This window comes from Microcebus murinus, chromosome 15, assembly GCF_040939455.1.
Source record: "Microcebus murinus isolate Inina chromosome 15, M.murinus_Inina_mat1.0, whole genome shotgun sequence".
In the NCBI taxonomy this organism is placed as follows: Eukaryota; Metazoa; Chordata; class Mammalia; order Primates; family Cheirogaleidae; genus Microcebus; species Microcebus murinus.
The window spans coordinates 26130843-26142716 of NC_134118.1; the positions used below are offsets into that span (position 1 = coordinate 26130843).

At 42.2% G+C, this 11874-nt stretch overlaps 2 protein-coding genes across 2 annotated transcripts; one reads left to right on the forward strand and one right to left on the reverse strand.

The window, feature by feature from the left end:
• Positions 1-484: 484 nt before the first annotated feature.
• On the forward strand, positions 485-1289 carry LOC109729255 (protein CEBPZOS-like). The gene has a single exon (XM_020280275.2). It carries the CDS (start codon positions 814-816, stop codon positions 1084-1086), a length of 273 nt encoding a protein of 90 aa, XP_020135864.1. The 5' UTR covers positions 485-813; the 3' UTR covers positions 1087-1289.
• A 412-nt stretch (positions 1290-1701) lies between these two features.
• LOC105858752 (zinc finger protein with KRAB and SCAN domains 4) lies at positions 1702-10919 on the reverse strand. Its single transcript, XM_020290559.2, has 5 exons — positions 10194-10919; positions 8689-8836; positions 7406-7488; positions 6244-6367; positions 1702-5258 (listed from the first exon to the last, which is right to left on the reverse strand). Exons 1-5 carry the CDS (start codon positions 10614-10616, stop codon positions 4396-4398), a joined length of 1641 nt encoding a protein of 546 aa, XP_020146148.2. The 5' UTR covers positions 10617-10919; the 3' UTR covers positions 1702-4395.
• Between the last annotated feature and the right edge of the window lie 955 nt (positions 10920-11874).

The following is an 11874-nucleotide window of genomic DNA, read 5'->3' on the forward strand; positions in this document are numbered from 1 at the left end:
GGTGGGTGGATTGTTTGAGCCCAGGAGTTTGAGGCTGCTCTGAGCTAGGCTTACACCAGGGCACTCTAGCCCAGGCAACAGAGTGAGACTCTGTCTCAAAAAAAAAGGTTGCCAGTGTATGACAAAAGCAGAATTAGCAAACTAATATATTTTGTACATTTTTGTTTTACAATTCCTAGGAGAAATCGTCTTCTGAAAATTTGAGCATTATAGCCCACTGGGTTGGTGGAGGGAAGGGGGCTCTAGGCCAGAATGTTCATGTTTCAAAGACATTTTCAAGTTATAACTATTGTTATATGTTTATTCAAGACTACTATGTATATAGTGAACAAATTAAATCCTTACCTGAAACATCTAGTCTATCTAGACATTTACAAGTGCCCAATGTATGTTAAATGTAGAGGTAGTAAAATATCACTTCGTAAATATCTTTTTGCTAAAATTCAGAAGAAAACTGTCTTTTGGAAATAGAATTGTTAAACCACCTCTGTGAGCAGTATAGTACCATCTATACTAGTTCAATGGTTTGGAGGAGGTGGGAGGGAAGGAATTGCAAAAGGTAATATGCTAGTGTGTTCATACTTAGACATTTTCAGATATCAGTTTTCTTATGTTTTGTGTATTTTGTTTTGCTGTGTATATAATGTATATAATGTAAAAATGTGTCCTAATTTTGCAATATCTAATCTCTAGATGTTAGAGAGGTTGCCAGTGTATGACGAAGTACTTAGTAAAATTAGCACATTTTGTGCAAAAAGATAAAAAAATAAAGCTTCCTAGATAATATTTTTGATAATGAAAAGTTAGTGGCATATGCACGTCCCCACGTGCGTGCGCTTCAGGTTGACTCACAGTATGGAACCACTGGGAAAGAAGATCTTTAAAGGACTTTTAGTAGCTGAACTTGTGGGCCTTTTGGGAGCATACTTTTTGTTTAATAAGATGAACACAAGCCAAGATTTCAGACAAACAATGAGCAAGAAATTTCCCTTCATCTTGGAAGTTTATTACAGATCCACTGAACAGTCTAGAATGTATGGAATCAGAGAGCAAGATCAAGAAAAATGGTTGAAGAGTAAAAAATAGAACCATTCATCACATACAGCCTCCCATCTAAGCCTCCCATCTGAGACCTTTGGGAGGTGAATGAAGATGAACCTACTACTATATTGAAGACTCTTGGCAGTCACACAGAACATTCTACTGAGTAATAGGAACTTCTGGCCTGCCATGGCCTGCAGTTTCCCACCCATTATGTAAATCCATTGCTTTTTTTTATTGCTTTCCTTCTGTTTATTGTCAAAGGCTAATGTTTTAGAAATAAATGACTAAGGAAGGAAAAGGAAAAAAAAGTCAGTGGCGGGCGGGCATGGTGGCTCATGCCTGTAATCCTAGCACACTGGGAGGCCAAGGTGGGCTGAATGTTTGAGGTCAGGAGTTCAAAACCAGCCTCAGCAAGAGCCAGACCCTGTCTCTACTATAAATAGAAACAAATTAATTGGCCAATTAAAAATATATAGAAAAAAATTAGCCGGGCATTGTGGCGTATGCCTGTAGTCCCAGCTACTTGGCAGGCTGAGGCAGGAGAATCGCTTGAGCCCAGGAGTTTGAGGTTGCTAAGAGCTAGGCTGACGCCATGGCACTCTAGCCTGGGCAACAGTGAGACTCTGTCTCAAAAAAAAAAAAAAAAAAAAAGTCAGTGGTTTCCTGGTGCTTATTGAATTAAGTTTAAACTCCTGCTCTGGCACTGAAGGACCCTGCAATGTACCTATCTCGTCAAACTTGCCTTATTTGCTAAATCTGATAAGTTGCTGAGTCTTTTCAGCTCTCTTACATAGACATGATACCTTGTCTATATAATAGTAACAGCTCACACAGCTAGAAGTTACCTTTACCTTCTATGAAATTCTTTGGCCCTCAGTTTACCATTTACAAGGCAATTATTGCACTGTCATCTTGGTGTGCAAGTCCTATCAACCTTATTATAATAAAGGCCTAAGCCCAAGTATGTACATATCTGTATGTACGTACACACACACACTAGGATAATTACAGGCTTTATCCCTTCCCCTGCCTAACATAGTAAGCACTCAAAATTACTCTTCTACAGTATTTCCCTCCTTTAGAGAGAAGACTTTTAGGCTTGGAAGGAGCAAAATGGAAAGGAGACATGGTCATCCTTTGTGAATCTCAGTAAGTTATATTTGTGTAATGATTTCTGGTTTGTAAAAGGTTTCAAACGCATCTCTGTGTAACATCAGAAACAATTAAATACCACAGAAAAATGAACAAGGGTTGTTTGTAATGAGTTTGGGTGTTTAAGATTAGGGCTAGGGCCAGGCACGGTGGCTCATGCCTGTAATCCTAGCACTCTGGGAGGCCGAGGCAGGCAGATCGCTCAAGGTCAGGAGTTTGAAACCAGCCTAAGCAAGAGCAAGACCCTGTCTCTACTAAAAATAGAAAGAAATTAATTGGCCAACTAAAAATATATATAGAAAAAATTAGCCAGGCATGGTGGCACATGCCTGTAATCCCAGCTACTCGGGAGGCTAAGGCAGGAGGATCGCTTGAGCCCAGGAGTTTGAGGTTGCTGTGAGCTAGGCTGACGCCACAGCACTCTAGCTTGAGCAACACAGTGAGACTCTGTCTCAAAACAAAAAAAATAATAATAAAAAAGATTAGGACTATTAGCAAATATTTAGGAAAAGTAAAGATTAAAAGAGGGAAATGGCTTTGTGGAGGTAACAAGAATAAGGCTAATTATAAAGGAAATTTTTAAAAAGGCTAGAAAAGATTGAGTGGAGAAAGAGTATACAGAACTTTGGAAATGTAAAGAAGTTTTAAATTGGACTGAAATGAGGGGATAATGAAGGCAATTAAAGATTGTAGGGAATTTATAAAGGGAGAGACCTATGGTTTTGAAAGTCCCTAGTCAGTCTGTGGTACTTCAGAGCAGGAATCCAGAAAGGGTACTTGAGAACAGATAAGAACATCATGTTGGTGACTAAATAAAACATGAAGCAGAATCCATTCATGACAGAGTCTGCCAATGCTGGAAGCTGGTAATATGCACTTGAGCACCTGGGAAGAAGATATCAGTCTTTGAAGAATGCAGGTGCTTCGGGTGAAAACGAGATATCAAAATATTCATATTTCTTGTGATTAACTCACAGCTTTGAATCTTGACTTCAAATGTTGATACTTTCAATATTATGAAATGCTTTTCATCAGATACTCAGTGTTCCCAATGCACTTCTGAACACACACATTTTCTCCTACCCCCACATTTGGGCTGCTATCTTCATTGGCTGCCTCTAACCTGATCTTCATATCCCCAACCAACAGGGCAGTTTTGAAACCATAAATAATGATTATAAATATTTGGTGTGCCTCCTCTGACCTGGAGGGGGTTTAAGTTTAGATGGCATACGCCTAGATGCATAGTTGGCTACAAGTTGGGGAGAGGAATACAGATGGTGTCCTAGCACTTGGGTAGGCCCAAGATAATTAAAAGGTGAGAAGCAAGATGTTAAGCATTACAGAATTTATATAAAAATTAATAATCATTTTTATCTCAGTTGATAAATAAATTTTTATTTACCTGAATGTGAAAGATTTGCCCCTAAAGAGTAGCAAAATTAATGGGAATTAACATAATTACCATTGACTAAAGAATGGAGTTCTGTGGATGAAGCAGTCTCATGTCTTAATGATAAAGAAGCTGTTTAAGGCATTCTTACTATACATACTATGCTGATGAAGAAATAAGGATTCCTCCACCCCAACTCTGACAATATTATGTAGTTGGCAACAAATACACTAGATTGATATAGAATCTAGGACCTTAGAGAATTAGACATAAACACAATGGCAAAAGTTAGAAATCCCTCAGAAATCTAGAAAACATTAGATTTTCAGAGCTCTGAAGGTCATTTTACTGGTATCTAATAAATGTTTCTTAGCACCTATATGCAAGGCACAGAGGGAGAGGGTAAAGGAATCTGACCAATTTGTGAAGGACTCAGTATAGGCAAAATGAATGGTCAGAGCAGCAGCCCCCCAAATCAGAGCCATCCAACTAGGAGATATCACGAAGTGTTGGCTGAGGACAACTAGCCATTCTGGAAGGCCATTTAAGTCCAATGGGTCAGAACAAACCATTTCAGGTATTATCTCTTCCAGATAACTCTTCCATGACCTCCTACCAAATAATTTATTTCCCAATCACTTTCTAGAATGTAGAAGATAATTCAACTCAGCCAGACTATATTTTCTAACACCTGATGATAGTGGTAAATAAAGCCCCAGCCCGCAACTTCTATAGTTAGTAAGGGCTCCTTGGGTGGCTTCAGTTTAATGGTGCCTGAGCATCAAATTTGCCATGTACAGCATGGGTCATTGTGACAGAATTTTTTTCCCTACATGGCTTCTCTGATGTTGAACAAGGTATGAAGTTCGGGTGAAGCCTTTTCCACACGCGTCACACTGATAGGGTTTCTCACCAGTGTGGATTTTTTGATGCTCAATAAGGCTTCTATTCCGAGTGAAACTTCTCTCACACTCATTACATTTATAGGACACCGGAGCTTCAACATTTTCCCACTGACTTTCCACCCTACCCTGACTTTCCCAGGCCTCTCCACGCTCAGGATTCTCAACATTTTTATTGCCGTGGATCCTCTGATGTCTCAGGAGATGTGAATTCCGCCTAAAGGCTTTGCCGCACATGTTGCACTGGTATGGCTTCTCCCCAGTGTGAATTTTATGATGTTCAAGGAGGCTGCAGCTCTGGCTGAAAGTCTTCCCACAGTCGTCACACTCGTAGGGCTTCTCCCCAGTGTGGGTTCTCTGGTGTTTGATAAGGTTTGAGCTGTGACTAAAGACCTTGCCACATTCTTCACACTCATATGGCTTCTCACCAGTGTGGACTCTCTGATGAATGACAAGGGCAGAGCTCCCAATGAAGGTCTTCCCACAGTCTTCACATTCATACGGTTTCTCTCCAGTGTGAATTCGCATGTGTTTAGTCAGGCCTGAACTCTGAGCAAAACTCTTTCCACATTCATGGCAATAATGCCGCCTCCCCGCTGTGGCGTTTTTCTGCTTTCTTTGTAACCTGCCCTCCTGTTCACCAGCTTCTGCACATGTAGGCATCTGGGCAGTGTCTTCACCCAGGTGGCATGGTCTCTGCCCAGGCTCTTTTCCTGGAAGCTCCTCAGCAGGAGGCAAGTCCCTGATCTTAGTCTGTATTTCACCACCTGAAACAACAAATGGCCAGCAACTGTCAGTTCTGCCCTGCCACAGGGGGAGAACTCTGTGACGAGGACCGTGGAGGCAAGAATCAGAGTCTACAGATGCCAAGGAGAAGAATTATAGTACAAGAAAGAGGATGGGAATAAAGGGGGAGAACGGGAGTGCTGGGAGGAGGGAGCCCTGAGAATGGGAGTGGGGCCATTGGAAGTGTACAGACTGGGAATGGAGGGAGTGGAAGGAAAGTGGTGAGGCCCCAGGACTGTACTGGGGATCCATGTGGCAGCTCTAAGCTCTAAGAACAGTGGAGCAGGGCCATACACCTGGGGTGAAATGATGAAAGGGCTGAGCAGAAGGCAACACAGTACACAGGGCCAGTAGAGGATTTCTCAAGCAATCTGCAAGAAACAGTGAAAGTTGAGACTCAGAAATCAGTCTCTGATCAATGATATGGGCAGTATCTTTCACTGTGCCCCAGGCAGAGAACTGGCTTCAGTGCTGGGGGTTCTGAGCGAGAGCCCCCACTGTGCTGCCAACGAGCTGTGTGCCCTCACACGAGCCAGGCAGTCTTCTGCGCCTCCGCACCCTCATCTCTGAGGGCAGGGGCTGTAGTCGAGGTCTAACATCACTTCTAGCTCCTACATTCTGACTCCATGGCCCGTTTCCTGAAGAGGCCCCTCAGCTTTCCTCCTCTGTCAGAGCCAGGAACAGGAGGGGACAGGAGGAAATCAACATTTATTGAGCACCTATTATGACCCAGACTTGTACTAGGACTGTATCTGCTTCATCACACTTAACCTGACCAGCACTCTGGCAGGGCAGAGAAGCAAGCAAGGCCAGAAGGGGGAAGGACCCAGTCAGGAACAGGCTTTCAGAAATGGTGGTTCTGAATCCAGACATAATGAAGTTCAACAGCTCCTAACATCCCAATAGGTTCTAATACACAAAGAATGCCAAGAAACCTTAAGAGAAATGAGTGCCTATCAGTCTTACCCAGGGAGACCAGGCCGCCACGGTTCTCCTGCCTTTCATCTCCGTAGAGGTTCACTTGAGATGAATCCCGCTGTGTCCACCCAGGAGAGAGGGTCAGGGCCACATCTTCCATTTTAAGCAACCCCTAAAACAATAAGTAATTCCATTGTCTTGCCCCAAATCACTCCCAAATCTGGGTACATGCAAAGAATGTACATCCCTTGTAAAGGGGCTCTTTAAAAAAGAGCAAGTGTGGCACATCTACACCTACTCAACCCTATCTCTAATAACATCCGTATATAAAAAAAAGAATCCTGCAAAAGGAAAAGAAATATACATTAGAACAAGTACTTTCAAAGTGTCCAAACAGTCCAGAAAATGAAAAGATTTCAAAAACAAGAGCCCATGCAGCAAAAGGAATGAAACTATATCCAAACTTTTCAAGAGGTTTGTGGTGTGCTTTGGCAAAGTCGGGCAGAGGCTCAATTACATTAATAATTCTTAAAATACAATGATATCTAGGATTGAGGTGAAAAAAATCAGAAAAAAGTTGATACTACAGAGCCTCAAACAGATCTTCAAGCAGGACATGAAAGATTAAGTAAGAAATTTAAATCTAGGTTAAATAAAGATTGTTCATATTGCAATATAAATGACTTTAGACTAAAAGGACATTTCTTATCTGTCCCTTCAAGTGTAAGTTCTTTGTGGGTAGAGGCCATATCCCACCCCAATAGCACAGTTTATTTATTATACTATTAAAAAAACAAAAACAAAAAATACTCCGGTTTCTCTTCAAAAATGAATAAATCTTTCGCCTTTTACTAAAAAAAAAATAAAACACAAACACAAATCACCATCCCAACAAAACCTTCAGTTTGCATTTCCTGAATTGTCCTGGTCGAAGAAAATCACACTGACGAAAGGGCTGGCCAAAGAGATGGTATAGAAAAGATCTGAGAAGCACAGAGAACTCTCCAAGGTGGTGGTGAAACAGGAAAACCCTCTTAGTGGGCACCAAAATGAAGGCAATGATAAGCAACCTTGGGATAGATAAGCAAACTCAGATCCTAGGTGAATCTAGGATAGGAGTGAAGTAGGACTGGGGAGGGAGGGACCCAATGGATAGCCTAACAGTGGTGAAGAGTGTGGGGTGTTGGGAGGGAGAGGGGATCCAGCTCACCTGGGACTCTGGAGTAAGCCTGGAAACCACCACTGCTTCTTCTCTGTAGCGCCCTCTCTGGGCAAGCCTAGAAACCTGGAAAACTAAGAAGGAAAGAAGCTCTGGATGAGATCCACCCTGACATTCAGCCTCCTGAATCCAAGGTCAAAATCCAAGGTCAAAAATTAGGTTAGTAAATTCTTGCCAGGAAGTTTATATAGAGTGTGTTCCTTTCCAAAATGCCTGATTCCTAACAGCTACAATCCTAGGGCCTAAAGAAATCTGGTGTACTCTGTAGATATATGAAAACCATGCACAGAATCCTTGGTAGAAGTGGTAAAATGAAAGCAACATAAAAATAAAACTAAGCTTTCCATTTGAAGATCTTTCAGTCTTGAATTTTACGGGAATATGGGGGAGTAAAGGTTATTATTTCTTTGTTTGTTTAAAATGTCTTTAGTAGATCTTAGGGTGCTGTCCACTCTGGGTTTGAAAAACTAAGGGGAGTCAGCTAAGGCTGGGTCCATTAAGGAGGAAATAGAAGTCTGTTTATGTAGAATTTGCTCAGATTCAAGAGAGAGGTAGAGGGGAATTTCAGTTTTCCCTATAAGAAGTCAACTTTTCAAGGGGCAAAAAATAAGTTGGTGTGGGCTATGACTCATTAGATAGCATGTCCAAGTATTGTATGTCTTGGGAATTTGCGCATATGTCCACAGCAAATGAGGAACAACCTGGAATACATAGTAGTTTCCTATCGAGTAATTTTCACCCTGTTTTAGTCATAGATTTTACAGGGCTTAGAAGATTTATACTCTTCAATGTGCAGCAGTCCTACCATCTCTGGAATGTTCGGGATGGCTTTACAAATTCTGCCTTATATTATCCATAGCACTTAGAAATATCTAAAATTGTATTATGAATTCATTTTCCATCTTCCCTGTTAGAACATAAGCTTCATCAGAGCAATAATTCATACTGATGGCTCTATCCTCGGTGCCTATAACCTTGGTTACCATAGATGAGGCCTCCATAAATATATATTAAATGCATAGAAATCATTATGTTGTTAAAATATCAATAGTTTCCAGACACCAATTTTAATAAAGTCTGATTTATTATGTTTTAGTTTGGTTAGGAAGTTGTCTACCATTGTTTGAAATTTCCCTTTTAGTCTCAGTTTTAAACTACAATGGATCAGTGATGATTATATAAAGTAACTACAGATGGGTCTGTCCTTTATGTAATCCTTAAATGAAATTAGATGAAGTCCATAGAATTCATATAGCCCAGAAGATAATACTCACCTCTGTCTTGTAAGGGCTGAGATCCCAGAGATTCATGCTTCAGCAGAGCCTTCATTGGCTGGAATTGGCTACTTTGAGACCCCTGAGCTGGTGTCAACATTGCAACTTTGCAACACAGCAGTTCTTGCCCCTGGTCACCACCTGGGATCTAGAAGTCATTCATTTATTTATCTTTACTTATCTACCAAACATTTCTATCATGTTTTCAATGTATGAGTACTCCTTATTTTCCAGGCACTGTTTCCCCAAGAGATTTAGGAAAATTAACTCAATTAACATAGACAACAACCCTATGAGCTATTAATTTGGATTTTTGTTATGGAAAGACTGAGGCACAAAGTTTAAGCAGCTTGCTCACATCACCCAGCTAATAAGTGACAATGCTAAGATGACAGCTGAGGCAGAATTACTCCAGAGTCCATGTTCTTAACCATTACCCTATTTTTCCTCATATATATATTTGTGCTTTTATGATAACCCTTTGGAAAATGGTGCTGAGTGCTCAAAGAACACTAATATCTTTTCTTATCTGAAAAATGAGGATAATTTCTAGTTTAGGAGGTTTTGGAGACCAGTAAATAAGATCACAGTATGTGAAATCGCCTAACACAAGACCTGGCACATGATATGCCCTCATTACATGTAGTTTTCTTCCAGACATTTATAGTGAAATTACAGTTTTCAAGTTACTTCCTCATGTGCAGCTCAGAATTTCCTACATCCTTTATAAAGAATGAAGTCAAGAGACTTGCAATGACCTTTCACTGTTACATGGCTCGGGTTCAATAGATCTAAGTCAAGAACTTTGGTTTCCTGGTCGCTGGTTAGAAGGCATTGGTCACACGTCCTCTAAGGGTATGTGGACAAGGACACAGGACGATGCAAGGAGGAAACAATTTCATAAAACAGGGAAGAAGATGGAGGTGAAAATCAACCCATTTCCAGAAGTTCAATCAACCCAACCAGAAGTTCATAACTAGTGGTCCACGGACTTGAATAAGAAAAAAACTATTCTTATTGTGACCAGTCTCCAAAAGAAATTTATCATTTCCTTCAGTTATGAATGTAAGCAACAAACCAATGTGGCATAAACAGCACCCAGGACTTTGTTACCAACAAAAACTGCAGATGCTTATCACATTGTAATGTGGTAAAAGATAGTCAAAGTCATTTACATTTATCACCACTTTGAAATGGCCAGTTATTACCCTTGTCCCTAGGTCTTATTATTTAGTACATTAATAAAAAAAAACCATGTATAACTTTATTACCAATGTGTTTAATACTTTGCTAACTGTATTTCAATAATTGAGTTATTGTGTAATCCTTTATATTTTTCTTTTTGTATTTAAAAATACTATTATGAGAAGGAGTCCATGGAATTCACCTTGCTACCAAAGAGGTTTACGATACAAAAGAAATGGAGAACTCCTGGATCTTACAAGAATGCCCCTCACTTTGATCTTGAGATTTCAGGAAGCTCTCAGATACTAAACCTGTTCTACCTGCGGCATCCGCTCATCCAGCTGCCTCTCCAAATACTCCAACAGCACCACCACCTCCTCCCCGCTCTCCGGACGCTGCTCCCGCACCCAGCTCTGCAGGTCCCCGGGCAGGATGGTCAGGAACTGCTCCAGCACCAGCAGCTCCAGGATCTGCTCCTTGCTGTGCATCTCAGGCCGCAGCCACTGTCGGCAGAGCTCTCGGAGCCGGCTCAGCGCCTCGCGGGGCCCCGGAGCCTCCAGGTATCGGAAGCCTCGGAAGCGCTGGCGGGAGCGTTCGGTGCCTCGAGCGGGGCTACAGGGTGAGCTCGGCTCAGCCGCCGAGGCGGAGGCTTCTTCCTTCTCCACCTTTACGGTCAGGAGCCCCGTCTGCTCCTCTGCGGACTGGGCATCCAGAGCTGCGTTTTTTCTCAGTTCTCTAGCCATCCTGACCCACGGCCGTACCCGGGCCTCGCTCTAGTTGCGACTTATATATCTCCAAAGGATTCTTGAAAGATGAGAAATCACCATTAGCCAGAAAAACTGCAAGTGGTCCCCTCCTCTCATGCCCAGGGGCCCAGGGTACCCGTGGGGCGCAGCTGTAGAGATCTCTTCCACTGTCCGTGCCTTTGCAGCGTCGTCCTCTGCACGCCACCCTCAGTCCCACAATGAAAATACCCAGAGGACGTCCTCGGGGCGAAAGTGATCACTCTACACACAGGAGAAAAGTTGAGGCTGGGGCACAGGAAGCCTCGGTGGAAACCAAAGCCACTTCCTGGGCTCTCTAGGAATCCTCTCTCGGTGGTTGTCCCCGAATTAACCCATTAGCTACCCTATGCTTACCTCCAATCAAGGGAAGGCAGTTATTGGTAGGGGGAAAAAAGGACCACAGACCCTGCCTGGATCACAAGAAATAGGACTAAATCTTTAAATTTTGGAAGGATGCTGCTGTGGCCCCCACTTCTTTCTGATGTAAAGCTTGCCTAAGCAGCTGGCATAAAATTGACACTAAAATTCAGCTGGGAAGCAGGGGTCTCCCAGTGTCCTCAGAAAGAGGACCTCTAGTCCTCTCAGAAGGACTAGTCTCTCAGAAACATCAAAGAAGCCAAACACATAACTAGGCACTTGCCTGGAGAGAGTAGTGGTCGCTCTCCCCTCATCTGCTACTTTCTTTTCTCCCCTTCACTGGCCAGACTGTTTGAAAGAAAGGCCTCCCCACCTTCACTCTAATCCTCTCCTCCCACCAATCCTTAATACCTTGTAGACAGTAAATTGCCAGCATAGCCAATGCCATTGGTCCTGCAAAAGCAACCAGAGATTCCTCTTCCCCTTATCCCACAAGTTACCACTTTCTACTTTCCATGGCCTCTTCTCAGGCAACCAGGATTATGCTGCTGCTCTCCACTTTGAGAAACTCTCTAGCTCCTGGTTTCAGGGACCCCATTCTTTCCTAATTCTTCCTTCCTGTTTGTTTGAAGCCCCCATTTCCAGTCTAGCACAGTGGTTAGACACAGAGTAATCCGGCTTTACCACTAACTAGTTGGGTGATCTTGATAAATTACTTAACCTCCCTGTGCCTAACTTTCCCAATCTATAAATGGGGTAATAGATAGGGATGTTGTGGGTATTAGTAGGGATTAGATAATTGTGAGCACTATTGTGTAAGGTGCTTAGAACAATGCCTAGCATCTAATAAACTGGGCCT